At 55.5% G+C, this 17,266-nt stretch overlaps 2 protein-coding genes across 10 annotated transcripts in view; both read right to left on the bottom strand.

Moving 5' to 3' along the window:
- The window catches only part of KANSL2 (KAT8 regulatory NSL complex subunit 2), a 15,961-nt gene extending 9,861 nt beyond the window's left edge, over positions 1-6,100 (bottom strand). Inside the window, exons 1-5 of one of the 4 annotated variants that reach the window (XM_015615692.3) lie at positions 5,296-5,539; positions 5,134-5,202; positions 4,782-5,039; positions 2,088-2,266; positions 1,151-1,265 (exon numbers count right to left, since the gene is read on the bottom strand). In XM_015615692.3, the coding sequence (XP_015471178.1) occupies positions 1,151-1,265; positions 2,088-2,266; positions 4,782-5,032 (545 nt within the window). In that variant the 5' untranslated portion in view covers positions 5,033-5,039; positions 5,134-5,202; positions 5,296-5,539. Of the gene's footprint in view, positions 1-1,150; positions 1,266-2,087; positions 2,267-4,781; positions 5,040-5,133; positions 5,540-6,042 lie in introns of those variants that run through there. The other 3 variants (XM_015615693.3, XM_015615691.3, XM_015615694.3) reach the window with 3 other exon arrangements.
- A 701-nt stretch (positions 6,101-6,801) lies between these two features.
- CCNT1 (cyclin T1) lies at positions 6,802-16,823 on the bottom strand. 6 transcript variants are annotated; one of them, XM_015615700.3, is made up of 9 exons: positions 16,616-16,818; positions 15,468-15,549; positions 15,093-15,221; positions 14,231-14,291; positions 12,890-12,952; positions 12,261-12,306; positions 9,701-9,864; positions 9,308-9,378; positions 6,802-8,987 (listed from the first exon to the last, which is right to left on the bottom strand). In XM_015615700.3, exons 1-9 carry the CDS (start codon positions 16,786-16,788, stop codon positions 7,608-7,610), a joined length of 2,169 nt encoding a protein of 722 aa, XP_015471186.1. In that variant the 5' UTR covers positions 16,789-16,818; the 3' UTR covers positions 6,802-7,607. The 6 variants fall into 6 exon arrangements, 4 of the variants coding, with proteins under 4 accessions (XP_015471186.1, XP_033367343.1, XP_033367344.1 ...); XM_033511453.1 differs by lacking the exon at positions 6,802-8,987 and adding an exon at positions 8,996-9,156 and having other exon boundaries at positions 16,616-16,819; XM_033511452.1 differs by lacking the exon at positions 9,308-9,378 and having other exon boundaries at positions 8,613-8,987; positions 16,616-16,820.
- Between the last annotated feature and the right edge of the window lie 443 nt (positions 16,824-17,266).

Genomic DNA, 17,266 nt, shown 5'->3' with positions numbered 1-17,266 from the left:
CCCCTCAGGATGTGGGGATCCCTCAGGGTTTATCCCCCTCAGGATGTGGGGATCCCTCAGGGTTTATCCCCCTCAGGGTGTGGGGATCCCTCAGTGTTTATTCCCCTCAGGATGTGGGGATCCCTCGGGGTTTATCCCCCTCAGGATGTGGGGATCCCTCAGGGTTTTTCCCCTCAGGATGTGGGGATCCCTCAGGGTTTATGCCCCTCAGGGTGTGGGGATCCCTCAGTGTTTATTCCCCTCAGGATGTGGGGATCCCTCGGGGTAGTTGCCACAAAAGGTGTGGAGGTCCTTCAGGGACCCCACATGACATGGAGGGGTCCCATGGGCTGTTCTCCTGAAGGGTGTGGGGGTCTCTCAAGGCTGAACCCCCAAAGCCTGGGGAAGCCTCTCAGGATAATTCTTCCAAAGGGTTTGGGGGAGCCTCAGAGCTGATGCCCCAAAGGATTTGGGAGACTCTCAAGGTTTGATTCTCTCAATCTGTGGGGCTCTCTCATTACTATGTGACGGTCCCTCTGGGCTGTTCCCCCCCCACAAACAACACTGATGTTATTGGGAACACTCTGGGTTACACCATCAACAAATGATGAGCTGAAATATTCAATTTCAGGCTTTTTTGAAGAGATGGGACCACCCAGAGAAGCTGCTGTGTGATCCATTACACTCTGAAAGAGGATGAGCAGCAAGTGCTTGCCAGTAAACCCCAGCTCCAGGACCTGAGAGTATCCACAGCCAACAAACCACATGGGCACAAATCCATGAAAAAAACCCAGATATCATCATGTTTTTAACACAACCACTGTGCCCAGGGCCACAGCAAGCCCAGAACATGGAATGTGTGTGTGGCAGTCAGCAGCCACCACGGAATCCCAGAGATTGGAAAAGCTTTCCAAGGGACAGGGACTCCACCACCTTCCTGGGCAGTTCCAATGCTTGACAACTCTTTCCATGAAGAAGTTCCTCCTGATGTCCAACCTGAACCTCTCCTGGCACAGACTGAGGCTGTTTCCCCTTGTCCTGTCCCTTGTTTCCTGACAGCAGAGCCTGACCCCCAACTTGGCTGCAGCCTCGCCTCAGAGAGTTGTGGAGAGCCAGAAGGTTCCCCCTGAGCCCCCCCAAAATGTAACATGGATTTAAGTCCCCAACCTACTTGAGGGGATCCTCCTGGTCGCTGTCGATGCTGTCGGCCTCACTGTCAGGGTCCCCACGCCATGTCTGCTCCACGGTGACAGGGTCCTGCTCGCAGTCACTCCAGCTGTCCTCGTCTGCAGGACACAGCACCGAGACTCACAGCACACTGTCCCACAGCCCAGCACGGCCAGGGACACTCTGGAGCTCAGCCCCATGCCAAGAGGTGATTCTCCACCCCAAAACTCTGAGTGAGGGACATGGAGCAGGAAACAGCAGGAAACCTCCCAGCTTGGAACAGAACACACTGGGAATGATGCTTCAGCCTTCCATGGAATTCCAGTGGTGCTATTTAACAGCCCTACTAACATTTCCATGCTAAAGCTGCAGGATCTGGGTGTGGTGGTATCATTTCTCTGCAGGTGAGACACACCAGGCTTCACAAAACCCCAGCTTTCACTCCCAGACCACGGGGTCTTTTTCCCACTGGACTGAAGGGATATTGCTGCCTTTGGGTTTGATGCCTTGGAGGGGCTGCCTGGAGCAGAGGCTAGACAAGGTTAAGAGAATAAAGTGGGTATTTATTAAAGGCCTTCAATAGATACAGCTTGGGCTGTCAAAACTCTCCCAGAGGCTACACCCAGGACGGGTGCTGGGCACGAGTTTTTCACACAGATCTAACTTTGGTCCATTTACATCCCAAGGGTTAATCCTCCAATTAAAACTCCAGGTAATGAAGTCACATTCCCCCAGCTCACTCCCCCCCAATCCACTTTTGTTTACACTTTTTGGGGCCTGAGGCTGGAGGGTGTCCTTGAGTTTCAGGCCTAGAGGGATTGTTCTGTCCATCCCAAATGTGAGCACAGCAGCGAAGGCTTCACATGGAGTTTAGAGTTATGCAGTCCAGGGACTGGAAAACATAAATGCTGAAATCTTAAGGCATCAGGTTCAGGCCTTACCCAGGATGCGGCTGGCCTCGCTCCGGCTGCTCTCCGTGCTCTGCGAGCCCAGCTCAGCGCGGGCGTAGGAGCTCAGCTGGCACAGGAGGGTCTCACCCACGGGCCCGGGGTTGGATTTCTTCAGCTGAGCCTGGAGCGCCAGCGCGTTCCGTCGGGCGTGTTCCGCACAGAACGACGTGCTGAGGGACAAAGCACAGCCTCAGCACCACCCCCAGCCAGGAAAGGAACTGGACAATAATTCAGGTTGTAGAAGAAGAACATGAAGAAGAAAGAAGGAGGGATAAGAGATAAAACCCTAAATCCTCCGTCTTGTCTTCTTTCTTTTCTTCTGCTTTCTAAACTAACTTTTTCACCCAGTGAATTAAGAAAGCTCTCTAATCTACACACACTTTTAGCTTTTTGTATCTAACTTTAACAGCTGTTTTCATGTATCACCATGAAAACATGCTCATGAATTTCATATTATATGAAATTTGGTGTTTTTCTGGATCTTAAAAGTATCAGAAACAAGGGCACACACTCTGTATGCCAGACTCCAACACTTAACCAGGCAGTGACAGAAATCAGCACAGGGCCCCTCACAGACAGCATCAGTGTCGCTTTTCCAGCCTCCTCAGGGCTGCTTTGACATTGCCATCAGAGCCTGCAGAGCTTCCCCTGGGCAGTGCCCTGAGCTGGGAGGGCTCTGCAGGGCAGAGCTGAGCCCCCAGGGCTGGGCTGGGTTTGGGCAGTGCTGGCAGTTCTTCTTTTAGGAAGAACCTAAAAGCTGATCCGAGCTCCCTCCCAGCCTGACCCCGCCTTGCTCTCCTGGCTCCTGCTGCTGGAATCCCTCCTCCATCACCAAACCCCAAAGCAATTCCCAGCTCTGCCTCCAACAGCACTGCTCGGCAATCTCAGGAGATCCAAACACTCAGGGACACCTCCCTCACACCAGCAGCTCCCATGGATCCCCCCCAGCCTTTGGTTTGGCCTCAGTGCATTCCCCAGGCTTTCAAGAGTGTTGGCTGAAATGCAGGATGATGATGATGCCACAATAATCTGGGGATTAAAATCTTCCTGTTTTCCTCATGCCAGACAAAATGGGGGTGTGGGGGGAAAATCCTCTTTTGAAGAGGCCCCTCAAGGGATTGAAATGCACACAGCCATTCCAGAGGAGCAGCCACCAACCCTGCATGAGCTCCCAAACCTTCTGCATTCCTGCATTTCCACAGAATCCCAGCAGCTTTGGATTGGGAGGGAATGTAAAGCTCATCCAGGTCCACCCCTGCCATGGGCAGGGACAATTTCCACCATCCCAGGTTGCTCCAAGCCCTGTCCAACCCAGCCCTGGGCACTTCCAGGGACCCAGGGGCAGCCACAGCCTCTCTGGGGCCCCTGTGTAAGGGCCTCCCCAACCTCACAGGGAGAAATTTGTTCTAAAGATCCCATCTAACCCTGCCTCTGGCAGTGGGAAGCCATTCCCTCTTGTCCTGGCACTCCACCCCTTGTAAATAGTTTCTCCAGCTTCCTGCAACTCCTTCAAGCACTTTTAGGTCACAATTAGGTCAAATCTGAGCTTCTCTTCTCCAGGATAATTCTAATTCTCTCAGCTTTTCCTTTTAGGAGAGCTGCTCCATGTCTCTGCTCATCCTGGTGCCTCTCTGAACTCACTCCAACTGCTCCACGTTTTTCCTGTGCAGGGGCAGGGCTGGAAGCAGCTCTGGATGCAAGGTTTCACCTGAGCAGGGCAGAAGGGAATTGGCCAAGGCAAAAGATTCCTGGCACCTGGAATCTCTCACAGGGAGCTGGATGCAGGTCCAGCCTGGGAATGCTGAGAGCCCACCCACCTCAGTGGGAGCATCACCTCAGGCAGCAGGGAGTGAGAAAAGCTTGCAGTTAAAGCCAGTGAGGTGGGTGAGTTTTTGAGCTCTTCTGCTTCTAAACATTCTCACTGGACTCTGCCTTCCCCACATTTTATGGCACAGGGACCAGTGTGGAGACAACCCCTGTCCACATCCCAATAAATCCCTGGAAGCAACGCTCCTGTGAGGAATCTGTGCTCTGTCATCCACAACTCTTCCATCCCTTCCATCCCCAACTCCAGCACTTTAACAGCCTGAGGGAAGCAGCAGCACAAGCAGGTCAAAGCTCCACAGGGATGTGAGTGGCTGCTCTGGGGATTATCCCCTGGCACAGGCAGCAGGATGTGCTGGGATGAGGGAGGGATCCAGTGCAGGGCCTGGAGCACTGCAGCCACCTTCTGCTGGGCCAGGGCACAGCTCACAGCCCCAAATTAACTCCATGGAGTCTTTCTCCAGCTTAAAAACACTTTGAAAAAGTGAAGATGTTCTCAGAGGTAACCCAAATGCAGCAGCTGAAAGAGAAGAATCATGGAATATCCTGAAAGGGACCCACAAGATCACCAAGTCCATCTCCTGGCCTTGAACAGGACATCCCAAAATCCCATCACGTTCCTGGGAGCATTATCCAAACACTCCTTGGGCTCTGGCAGGGTTGTGGATGTGACCACTGCCCTGAGGAGCTGTTCAAGTGCTCAACTGGGAGAAGAACCTTTTCCCACAATCCAGTATAAAACCTTCCCTGACACAGCTCCAGCTGCTCCTTCAGCACGGGAGACAAAGAGAAAAACCTCCCCCTGCCTGTTTTAATTCCCTAGAGTTTGGGACTGGGCAACCAGGAGGCAGAGCCACTCACCCATCCTTCTTCTCGGGCTTGGGAGCGGCGTTGGGACAACGCTTCCCGTTCTTTGTGGACACATAGCTGCACTGTTTGAAGGGAGCATTCCTGTCCTCGAGGATGTGCTTGATGCAGAATTCCTGCCCTTCCAGGCGGGGCTGGGAGCAGGGCCGGGGGGCGAAGGCACAGCCCAAGGGCTCCTGCGGCCGTGGCACCGGGGTCAGGCGGCCTCGGCTGGTCGGCAACACGTGAATCCGGATCCTGTTCATTCCCACGCTGCAGAAGGGATGCAGAGCAAGAAAAGGGAATGGAATAAAATGCTGGTAAAATAAAAAGTAGCAGCGGGAAAGAAGTTGTATAAAAGCCTGACCCCTTCAGCAGAAAACGAGGCTTCTTCTATGGAGGTAATTCCCAATAATGTCCGAGGGAACTTTTAGCCCTGCAGAAATGTGTGGGGGATCCTCTTCTCCCAGTGCACCTCCAGTGCATCTCCTCAGTGTTCCCAGTGCCTATCGCCTCTATCCCGACCTACCCCGGTGACTCGTCCTGCCCCGTTACCGGTGTCCATCCACGCCTCCACACCGGCACATCCCCATCCGGCCTCAGCCACCGTCTATCCCGGTCCATCCCAGCCCCTCTCCCGGTGCCCATCCTGATCTACCCCCGTCTCTATCCCGGTCCATCCCAGCCCTTCTCCCGGTGCCCATCCCGGTCTATCCCCGCTCTATCCCGGTGCCCATCCCGGTCTGTCCCAGCCTCTATCCCGGTCCATCCCAGCCCCTCTCCCGGTGCCCATCCCGGCCCCTCTCCCGGTGCCCATCCCGGTCCATCCAGCCCCTGTCCCGGTGCCCATCTCGGTCTGTCCCCGCTCTATCCCGGCCCCTCTCCCGCTGCCCATCCCGGTCTATCCTGGCCCCTCTCCCGTTGCCCATCCCGGTCTATCCCGGCCCCTCTCCCGTTGCCCATCCCGGTCTATCCTGGCCCCTCTCCCGGTGCCCATCCCGGTCTGTCCAGGCGCCCCCCGCCCGCGCACGTGCTCTGCCGCCGCGCTCCCGCGCATGCGCGCTGCCGCCGCCCCTGCGCCGCCATTTTGTCCGCGGGCGGCGGGCGTGAGGGGCGCCCCTGAGGGGCTCCCAGACAGCGCTGCCGGAGCGGAGAGCGGGAGGAAAGCCGCCTCCGGGACGGTTCAGGATGAAGGAGCCCTGGAGAAGCACTCGGGCGCCGCGATAAGGAGCAAACCGGGCCCCATTGCGAGCAAGCGCCGCCGCCGCCATCTTACCTCTCTGCCGCCGCGGCCTCCGCGCTGCCGCGCCGTGCGCCCGCCCCGCCACCTCAGTGGCCCGCCCACCAGCCAATCAGCGGCGAGCATGGGGGCGTTCCCGCGCGCAATTGACTGAGCCCGCAGTCACTCACGCTGGGAGCGACCACGCCCTCCTGAGGTCACGTGGGGGCAGCACGGCGGGAACGCGGCACGTGGGCGCGGCGGGACCGGGGCGGGTTCCGGGCCAGGACCGGCGGCAGGGGAGGGGCGAGGGCTCCGGGCCAGGACACCGGGGGAGGGGGCCCTGGAACCCGACCCGGAGTGGGGGGGACCCGGAACAGGGCACTTGAGGTGGGGGCGAGTCCCGGGGATTGGAGGGATAGAATTCCCGGCCCCGAAATCCGGGGGAAGTGAGCCGGGACTGGGCGGGGGCTTGGGCTCTGGGTGAGGAGACGCTCGAGGTAGGGCCGGCTTCGTCCCAGAGCACCACCATGAACCCCCCTGGCATCACTCGGTCCCCTCCCGGTTCCGAGCCAGCCACGAACCGACAGTGCTCCCCACAGGGAAGGGCAGAGCCTCGACATCCCGGGAGGAGCTGCCTCCAAGAGGGGCTCCAGAAGGGAAGGGAAACAAGGGATGGGCCTTGCCCAGAGCCTGAAATCTACGAATTGGTCCCAAAACTGGACCAAATCTGTCCCCACATCCTTGGAGGGGGTTTGGCAGCAGCAATTCCTCCCAAAAACAAGCTCGACGTGGAACAAGAGTGTCCCAAAACCATCCAGAGACCACCCATTTATTGAAGGTCAGAAAAGTCAAGCCTAAGAAGAAAGGAAATAGGGCCTTCCCAAATATTCAACCCAAACCATGGCAGGCACTGGACTGAGGTTCCAGAAGCTGCTTCCAGCTAAGCTGGGAACAGCCAAGAGCCAAAGTGATTCCCTGAAGAGCTGCCCTGGGCATGGTGCCTACAGGACCAGCCTGGAACTTTCTCATCCCACATCCCACAGGGAGTGCACCCCCCGAGATCCCCCACACCCCCAGGGTTTCCAGCGGAAATCCCAGGATCTGCAGGAGCAAGGAATGGAGACCAGATCCCAAACCAGAACAGGTGCAGGGGCAAGAAAACAGGACCCATGTGAGGGAGAACAGCTCCCATCACCTGGGATTCCCTCAGCCCCCCAAATCCCTCCAATCCCCCCAAAACCTCTTGAACATCAACATCTCCCCAAAGCCCTCCGGGATCTTCCACAGCCCCTCGGAATTAAAAGGAACCAAACCACCAAGATATAAGTTAATGCTTAAATTATTTGTAAAACATCTTAAATTTTCTGTGACATATTTTAAATATCCCCCATGTTCCCCAGAGGGGGGGTCAAAGCCCAACACTAACTGGGAGCCTATGGGGGAAAGGGAGGAATAGAGAAAGGGTTCCTTATCCTTTCACAGCTTTAACAACTAAATATCAATAATAAAAGTTATATTATAATAAAATAAGTTCTTCGTGAGGCAGTGGAGATCAAAAAGCCCTTAGAAAAGCCCCGCAGGTTTGGGCTCGGGCTCTGGACTCAGTAGTAAAAATGGGGTTATTTGGGGAGGGGAGGCAGCGGTGGGGGCGGTTCCGAGGGCAGGGGGGGCGGTCGGGGCTTGTCCGTGTTGGTGGCAGCTCTGGAGCTGCTGGAAGCCCGGGGGTTCAGGAGCTCGAACGAGTGGTGGAACTCGAAGGCGGGGGGCTGTGTGGGCTGCATGCCCTGCGCGCTCAGCAGCGAGTGCAGCATGTTCACCGTGTCCTGATAGTCACTGGCCTGGCTGACGTTGTGCCCGTTGGCCCCCGAAGGCCCCTTGTCCGATTTGTGGCCGCTCCGGGCTTTGCCGGGCTGGGATAAATCCGAGCTGTGCCCAGGGAGGTGGGCAGCCCCGGGAAGGTGGGCGTATGGGAACGGCACTCCGGGGCCTTTGGAGACTTTGCCCACCTTGGGCTGGTGCTCGTGGGGCATGGCCGGGGGCTCCTCGGGCAGGGGTCTCTTGCGGGTGGGGGCAAGAGGCCCGTAGCCCTTGTGGGGGGTGGCAGCGGCACCGGCTTGGGCGCCGTGTTTGGAGTCCCCCGGGCGCTTGGCCGCGGTGCTGGGGCCGGCGCCGAGCTGGGCGTGCAAGTGTTTGTGCGAGTGGTGGTTGTGGTGGTGGTGGTGGTGGTTGGACGAGTGGCCCTTGTGCTTCTCTTTGTACTCCCGGCTCTTCCCGCCGCTCTCGTCCGCGGAGCCGTGTCTGTCTCCGGGACCCGGCACCTTGATCCGCATCTTGATCTCCTCCTGCTTGGAGGGGATCGGCCTCTCCGCGCCTCCCGCCACCGCCGGGATCCTCATCTTGAGAGCCTTGTCGCCCTTGTCGGCGCCGGGCGGGCGCTCGGGGTTCTCCGGGCCCGCGATGGGGATTTTCAGGACGATTGGGGAAGGGTTGCTGTCCTGCTGCCCTTCCCTCTCCCGCTGCTGCTGCACCAGGAGGTTCTGTGCGGCGTAGGCGTACTGGGAGCGCACGTTTGCTTCCATGTTTTCCAGCTGCCGCTTCTGTGCCGCCAGCTCCTCGGCGTGCTTGGCCCGGTATTCCTTGAGGGACACCTTGGCCGAGGGTGTGTTCTTGGTGCTCTGCTTGGGGTAGGCAGCACCATCCTGCTGCGGGTGCTCAGCAGCCGACGTGCTCTCGCTAGTCCTGTGGATATCCAGCTTGGCCGGGGGATGCCAGTGATCCGCCTGGGATGGATCCGCAGCGCTCGGCTCCCCGGGGGAATCGGCTGCGGCCGGGAGCGCCGGCCCCGCTCCGGCGGTGGAGGATGTGGACATGCTCATGAGCCCAGCGATGTTCATGTCCGAGCTGTTGTTCCTGGAGATCATGTTGAGGATTGTCTGCTCTGACAGGCTCTCGTCGTCGCCGTGGTCGTCGGTTTTGGATTTCCTGGCTGCTTGAGAGGCCTGGAATTAAACAAATCGGCGTGTCTTTACTTGGGGTGTCGCTGGAGCTGGTTTAATCCAAGCAGCTCACCAGGACAGTGCAAGATCTTCTTTAAAGACAGATCCACTTTGCTTCCATCCCTCCCTCTGGGAAAATTCCCAACCCCTGGAAGCAGGGCTGCTAATGCAGCTGGAAAACCAAAGTTCTGTACAAGTTAATTCACAACAGACGAACCTGAGCACCACAAGCACCACAGCATCCCAATTCCACACAACTCCCTCCCTTGCTGTCCTGCACTGGGATTCCCAAAGGAATCACAGCCCGTGTCCAAGCTCCTTACCCGCCAGTTCCGGATCCGTTTCAGTCGGCTGGGAGTTTTCTCCAGGATTTGCAGGAATTCATGAGTCAGTTCTACAGAGGAGACACAAACCCAGGCGGGAGGGTCAGAGCAGCCCCAGTCCATCAGCACAACCCCCTCATCTGACAGATGGAGCTACTGGTGGGATGGAGCTGTGCCAGGAGGGGAATTCTGACAACTGCAATCACTGACCCATTCAAACTCATTTCTCTGTGGTGCTACAGAAGCTGCTGCTGCTGCCCTGGAAAACCTCAGCAAGCCCTGAACTCCTGGAGCCCGTGAGGTGGTGTTGGAACATCAGACCCAGGACTAGCGATGCCAAAATCATTTAAGAGCCTTTTTTTGCAGGGAAAAAAACCTCGCTCCCAAACTTACCATCTAAGAGCTCCAGAGTTACAGTGCCATCAACGTATTCCCACCAGTGCTTCCCGTCCGTGGAGACTGGGATCTCCCAGTTGGACCACTTACAGGCCAGGTGGATACAGACGCAGGCCACAACGGGCGGGGTGTACTGCAGGCTGAAGGTGGTCAGGTGCAGGCTGACGTCACCGGGAGAGAAAACAAAAAGCCATCAACTCCCACGCCTGAGCTGCAGATCCACGCGGGACATGGGGGGAACGTGGCCCTCTGGACCTTCCCAGAACGACCCTCGGGCACAGCCAGCTCCATCCTGCTCCAGCACAGCGGGGCTCCGCTTGTTCGGGCCTGCTTTGCTACGGGGGATTTGGGTTTTCCACCACCACGTTTTGTTCACAGCTTTTATTACAGAGGTAATTTGGGAGCTTCTCTGAGAGGGAAAGTCATTGGGGACCTGCCGGCCCCACCTGTGCTCTGAGGAGAAACTCATCCCTGGTTTGCTACAGGGAATTTGGGTTCTCCTCCAAAGGAGGAAAATCAGTGCTGAGGTCACCTGCCAGCCTCTGCTCTGAGCAGAAACTCATCCTTGTTTTACTACAGGAAATTTGCCATCTCCTCCACCAATTTCCCTGTTTATCCCTGTTTTGATGCAGGAAATTTGGGATTCCCCTTCAAGGGAGAAAGTCACTGGGGACCAGCCCCACCTCTGCTCTTGAAGAGAAATTTGTATGTTTTTTTTGCTCATCCCTGTTTTGCTACAGGGAAGTTGGGATTTCCTCAATCTCTGCTCATTCTTGGTTTGCTACAGGAAATTTGGGATCTCCTTCACCAGTTTCCTTGTTCATCCCTGTTTTGCTACAGAAAATTTGGGATGTCCAGGGATGAAAGTCAGTCCTGGGGTCACCTGCCAGCCCCACCTCTGCTCTGGGGAGAAACTTCCAAGCACAACTCCTGGATGGCATTCAAGGAGCAAAGCTGCCTTTTTCAGCTTTAGCAAGGTCTGCTCACTCCCAGGGGATTTTTAGGAAGACACTTCATGTTGGAGTCACTCAGGAGAACCTGAGCCAGGTAACCTATCAAATATTTTTATTAATAAATGGATTTTCCACGTGGCCATGAGTGCTGGGAAGCGTGGGCAGCACCAGGACCAGGAGAACTGAGGGACTACGAGGATCCTACAGGAACACCAGAGCTGAAGGAAACACAGAAGCAAGTCCTGAGTGTGGGATTTGAATGTGGGTCCTGAATTCCTTTGGGAATTCTGCCACCGAGCCCCCACACGGCACCATCTCCTCACCACCCCACTCAACGTTTTTTCATCAGTAAAAAGTGGAGAGGCTGAAGTTTGGCATCTACAGCAAAAAATCCTCAAGTTTTGTGGACACTGGGTTTATCCAGAGAAGTCAAACCCAGGAAAATCAGAGCCTTGGCAGAGCAAACTCGAGGACAACAAAAAGCCCCAGAACAATGCCAGAACGAAACCAAAGGGAACACAAGGATAAATCCAGCTCATCCCAGAACTTGCTCTCTTCAAGCAAAACTGAGGCTCTTCTTCACACTTTCTGCCTGGATTTCCCTCAATTACAGCCTTAACTCCTAATCCCAGGGCTTTGAAATTCTTGCTGCAGGGATAAAACAGGTTTCAGGGCTTTGTTTACCCAAACATCACCAACACCACATTCCTGAGGCCGGAAATCCACGGGGCGCCCTTTGGAGCCTGAAACACCTTCAACAAACAGTGAAGGTGAGCAGGGAACACCTCCCAGGTGGAAAAGGGAAACCACGTGCCCAGACATTCCCAGGCAGGGCTTGGAGGCATCTCTAGCCCTGCAGCTTCACCTGGCACCTAAAACCACTTCTCCCTCCTTCACTTCCCAAAAACTCGGTGTTTTCCACGTCCAGAATTTTGTCTGTTCCAAACATTAACTCCATGGTTTGTCTGAAGATGATAATCCAGGAAATTAACTTCAAAAATAATCCCAACAAAAGTGCTGGCATCAGGCTGGCAGTGAAAATTTAGGGACAAAACAAATCAGGGAAAGTATCTAGGGCTGATTTTTCATTTCCAGAGAAAATTTAACGACAAAACAAGCCAAACTAAGAACTTAGGGCTTATTTTTCTTCCCAAGGGAAACTTAGGGGCAAAACAACCCATACAAAAAACTTGGGGTTGATTTTCTTCATTTATGCCCCAAATCAGCCTTTTTTAGGGTACAAACCATATTTATGGACAATTTGCACAGCACCTTACTGAGTGAAAACTCTCCAACACCCAGGAATAAGCAAGGAAAAATTTATATATTAATTTCCCCTCCATCTTTTTGGTTTGTTTGTTTTTTTTTTTAAATTTCTCAACTAAATTCTCATCAAATAAGCAGTAAAGCTCCTGAGTATCCTATCTACCTTATTTTCCAGCTCATTTTACCCAGCAGCTGGCAGGAAAAGTGGCTGGAACCCTTTCTTAAGGCTCTTCCTGCAGGATTCCCAGTTCCTTCCAGACTGAGCGATGCCCTTGGGGCCACAGGCAGCAGATAAATTATCAATCAATTATAAAATTATAGAATTATAAAATAATAACCTGTTTGTAGCCATGAAATAGGAAGTTTGAGCCAAGTCCTTGCTGGCTGCAAGAAAAAAAAAGGAAAAAAACAGGTGTTATTTTCATATTACCATATTTTAGTGCAAGGACCATGGGCCACCCACAAATTGACCAGCAGGCCACAGCCACAAGGATTTAGGGAACTGCTGTTCACTGAGAGCTTTGTGTGGTTCAGAAGAGCCAGAACCATCTAAAACTGCTGCTGTTTTGAGAATCAGAGGGATGGATCAGCTCTCCTGGGAGGAAAAGCTGGGAGAATTGGGATTGTTCAGCCTGGAGAAGGCTCTGGGGTGACCCTGTTGTGGCCTTTCAGGTTCCAAAAGAGCTGAAGTGGGACTCTGGATGGGACCTGGAGTCAAGGGGGAATGGTTTTTCACCTGGAAAAGGTGAGATTAAGACGGGATATTCCTCCCTGTGAGGGTGGCCCTGATTGTCCAGAGAAGCTGTGGCTGCCCCATCCCTAAAAGTGTCCCAGGCCAGGTTGGAACAACTTGGGCAAGTGGAAATTGTCCTTTTCCTCCCAATCCAACTCATCCCAGGGTTCTGGGAAGCTCTGGAGCAATCCCAGCTGGACACTCCCCCTTATTTTCCTCCCAATTCCCTCTCACCTCGGACAAGCTGGGTGCACTTCACCACATGGGTGTGAGGATGGTCAATAGTGATCTCAAACCCTGCAAGGACACAGACAAAGGACCATCAGAACCAGCAGCACAGCCTTGGGTCCGTGTTTCCTGCACCCCTTCCCTCCTACAGCCCTGCTTGGAGCCAGGCAGGAATAGAGGAGCCCGTTTTTCCTGTATCCAGAAGCCTCAAGTTCTCCAGCTACAAACCCAGATGGTCTCTGGTGCTGCCAGACCTCCCAGCTTCTGAAAGGCCTCACTGGAAACAAAACAACTATTAAGGATTTTAAAAATAGCAGGACAAAGCCTCTTGAAGCAGCTGGGAGGAAGGCGAAGACAATGGCATCTGCTCCAAGGAATTTCTCTCACCCAAAAAGCTGAGAGGAAGCAGATTGTTTTCCCTTTGAATGGGCCTAAAGCATTGAGAACAACTGAGTTTAATCCTCGCTCCCTCTTCCTCCTCAGTTTGGGAATTATGTTTGAAAGGGGAAAAAAAGAATTCCAATTGGTCCATGTGCACAGCAGATCTGCAGAATGTTCTGGGAGAACTGGGATCTTTAAAAAGGCCTCTGGAGAACTGAGCAGTTGCAGAACTGGGCTTGGTTTAGCCACAGGCTTGTGGTCCATGACACCTCTGCCTCTACTGAAGGAGGGACACGGGGTGTCTGCTCTGAATCCAGTCAGGAATAACAAATCCTGCTCTTTTGGAGGGAAAATCTACCTACAAACTGCCTCTGAAACAGAACATTTGTTAGTGAACAGAACTTTTAACAGTACATTTGATAAAGAAACAGGGGACCAGCTCCACCAGCCACAGCCCTACGTGGAGACTCCTACTTCCAAAAACACCCAGAAACTGTTCCTGGTTTGTTGAGTTCTGGGGATTTTTTCCCCATTTAATTATTTGATTAAAATATTCACTTTTAACCCATTTTTTAAGACATCTCTCAGTACAAACTGCTTCCTGCAACAGAACTGGAGCATTATAGCCTGGAATTCGATGGTCTTTAAGGTCCCTTGAAACCCAAACCATTCCATGATTCTATGACTGAGCCAGAAAGCACAACCCAGGACAAGGGCAGGTGTCCAAGCAGCACAAATCCTGGTTTTCTTAGGAAAAAAACAAAACCAAAGAGACCAACCACACTTAAATCTCTCAGCACTGAGCCTGGCACAAGTTACACCTGAAAAACTGATGTTAAAACAGGAGTCGGACTGAAAAACAGGGTTTGTTGTGTGGACTCTGTGGAAGGAGTGAGGCTGTCCAGCCTGTGGAATTCTCCTGGCTCTGGGATTGGTGTGGCAGTCCGGCCGCTTCGAGGAACTTACCCAGGGTCTGTAGGATTATGCTCTCTAGAATGACCAGGTCTTGGGCTTGTTGCAGGTAAGCCTGGGGTTGAGAGGACAGGCAGGTTACTCACGGAGAGGCACTCGGATCAAGCCTGCACATTCCTAACACCCTTCTCTCCGGGGCAAAAATGGGAATCTCCCTGCTGGGGGGACTGGCACAGATTCCCTGGAAGTGCTCAAGGCCAGGCTGGATGGAGCTCAGAGCGAGCTGGGCTAGTGGAAAATGTCCCTGCCTATGGCAGGTGGGTGGAATGGGATGGGATTTAAGATCCTTCCAACCCAAACCATCTGGAGATTCTAAGAAAGAGGGATCAGAGTTTTTTGGGGGGCCCTGGGTGCTGGTCTCCCACACTCCAGGGGTGGCATACGAGCAGTGCGGGAATCAGCTGCTTTTCCTGACTTTTTTAAAATTTTTTATAAGTTTTCCTGGAAAAAGCTGCCCCTTCCAGCAGGACTCGCTGCTCAGCTCCAGCTAAAAGGGGCTGTCTGGAGAGATGAGGGATCAGCAATGTTTTTAACCCACTGAGACAGGAGTTGGGACAAACTGCTCCCACAGTGGAGCTCCTCTGCTCCACACCTGCATCCACACCCTCCTCAGCAGCACTCCAGGGACACTGGCACACCTGGATCCAGGTGAGCAGCAGAGGAGAAAAGGCTTTGTACAGAGCAGGGAAGCCCAAATCTCTCTGTAGCAGGAGAGGTTGGATTGAGAAGCTGCCCCTGAGCACCTCGGGAGGGTCGAGGAGCCGCCGGAGCCACGCGATTCCGGATGCCATTCCCGCTCCTCGGGAGCATCCTCCAGCGCTCACAGCACATCCCAAGGCTCTGTCCCCACACTTACCTCACTCTTGGTGTCCAGCAGAGGCTCCTGGGGGTGCAGACAGGCATGTGCCACCTTGATGACATGCTCCAGCTTCCGGGGCTGCTCCTCCACCTTGGCTGCCAGGAAAAGCGCCGCAGGCACCACCGACTGTGGAGGAAAACACTCCGTTTGCTTAAAGAGCACTAAATTCAAGATTACAGCAAATAGATCACATGGATTCTCAATATTCCTTCAGGGAATGAAGGCTGTTCAAGTCTGGCCACCACCAGGAGAGAGAAAAGGATTCATCTCCCTTCCCAAACCTCTTCCAAGGTGAGTCCCTGGCCCAGGCAGCAGCAGGAGTGGATTTGGGGGGTTCCCAGCGCCCCCCACCCCCCAGATCCCAGCACTTACATTCCTGTGGAACTGGGTGAAGGACTGCACCATGTAGAAGCGATGCATGTACACGATGGCTGTATTGATGGTGAGCTGAGAGCTGGGAACAGCGTTAAGGGAAAGCACAGAGACCCCTGGGCATGCCCAGGGGGGCCACTGGAGCAGACCCCACACACCAACAGCACCAGGATGGGACAGGCTCTCCTCATTCCCAGGGTAAGCCTTCCCTGCATCCCAGCACAGCTCTGCCCACTCCTGAAACAGGCTCTCCTCAATCCCAAAGCAGGCTTGGCGCTCCCCATTGCCAAGCTGAGCCTTCCCAACAGCCCAGGAGAGCTCTCCCTCCTCCCAAAATGGGGTCTTCTTGATCCCAAACAGGCTCAGCTCTCCCTACTCTCTGGACGGTCCTTCCTGATAATCTGGCACAGCTCTCCCTGCTCCTGAAATCGTCTTTGGGATCTCCTTGGTTCTAAAATAGGTTCAGCTTTCCTAGACACTCGTGGATCGAGCCTTACCGAGCCTTCACAACACGCCAGTACAGCTTTTCCCACTCCCCTAACCGGATTTCCTCAATCCCAAAACGGGCTCGACTGTCCCCGCTCCTAAGCCAGGCCTGCCCAACACACCAGCACAGCTTTCCCTGCTCGTGAAACGGGATTTCTGCGATCTCGAAAGCGGCTCGGCTCCCCCTGCTCCCGGTCTGGCCGTGTCTTCCCTTCGCCGCATCCCGGCACTGCCTTCCCCGCTCCCGAAATCTCCCCGATCCCAAAACGGGCTCGGCGCACCCGGGACGGGCCTGCCGCTCCCCTCCAAGCACTCCGGCACAGCTCTCCCCACTCCCGGGCCAGCCAAACCTTCCCAAGCCTTTCCAAGACGCCAGCACAGCTTTCCCTAAGCCCGAAATGGGATTTCCCGAAACAAAAACGAGCTCGGCTTTGCCCGCTCCGAGAGCCGGCTCGGGCCTTCCCATCACCCCAGCACTGATCTCCCCGTCCCGGGCTCTCCTCGATCCCCGCAAGACTCGGCTCTCCCCGCACTCGCTCCCGGCTCTCCCCGTACCGCTCCCGGCTCTCCCCTCACCCGCTCCCGGCTCTCCCCTCACCCGGCTCTCCCCGCCCCGCCCCACTCCCACCCGCGGCCTAGCGCGGCCTAGCGCGGCCGGATACACGTTGAGGCGCTGCCCCATGTCTTGCAGCAGGTTGGCCGCCTGCTGGCGGTACGAGAGCTCCTTGTCGGGGTCCAGACCGGCGCGACGGGATGGGCTCCGTTCCAGCTGCTCGCGGCTGAAGTACCAGCGGCGCCCGGGCCCGGCGCCGCCGCCGCCCGCTGAGGCCTCCATGGCGGCTCTGCGCCCGCGCGGGGGACGCGGCGTGCGCACGCAACGCGGCGACGCGCTGACGTCAAGCGTCGGGTGGGCGGGCGCGGGGGGAGCCGTTAGAGGTGCGAGCGTTCCAAAGCCGGGAGGGACCGTTGAGGGGGCGGGGACTGAGAGATGCCCCGCCCCTCATGGCCAGGCCACGCCCCGCCCCTCATGGCCAGGCCACGCCCCTCCCGTGAGGCGCTGCCCGCGTTCTCCCTCACGCCGTGAGGGGTTCGGATTTCAGCGGGTCCCGCTACACCCCCGCATCCCGGGGCGGTCCCGGTGGCCCTACCACCGGCTTCTCAGCTCCCCCGTACCGGGACTTCTACGCACTGACAGCCGGGGACCCCCGGGAAACCGGTGTGTCCCTCCACCCCGAGACCTCATTGTATCACCCCCCCCGGGACTCCGGTATGTTCCCCCCCCACCCCGGGACCCTGAGGTAGCGGGATTTGAT

This window comes from Parus major, unplaced genomic scaffold, assembly GCF_001522545.3.
Source record: "Parus major isolate Abel unplaced genomic scaffold, Parus_major1.1 Scaffold220, whole genome shotgun sequence".
NCBI lineage: Eukaryota > Metazoa > Chordata > Aves > Passeriformes > Paridae > Parus > Parus major.
The sequence above is the reverse complement of the archived record's forward strand: the minus strand, read 5'-3'. Positions and strand labels throughout refer to the sequence as shown.

What these genes read in the sequence shown, in the direction of transcription:
- CCNT1 (XM_015615700.3), bottom strand. Translation starts at nt 16,788, where the DNA reads ATGGAGGCCTCAGCGGGCGGCGGCGGCGCCGGGCCCGGGCGCCGCTGG. An exon ending in TCACCCAGTTCCACAGGAAT is followed by an intron (nt 15,222 to 15,467) that starts GTAAGTGCTGGG and finishes TTTCCTCCACAG; the next exon opens with TCGGTGGTGCCTGCGGCGCT. An exon ending in GTGCACCCAGCTTGTCCGAG is followed by an intron (nt 12,307 to 12,889) that starts GTGAGAGGGAAT and finishes TTTTTCTTGCAG; the next exon opens with CCAGCAAGGACTTGGCTCAA.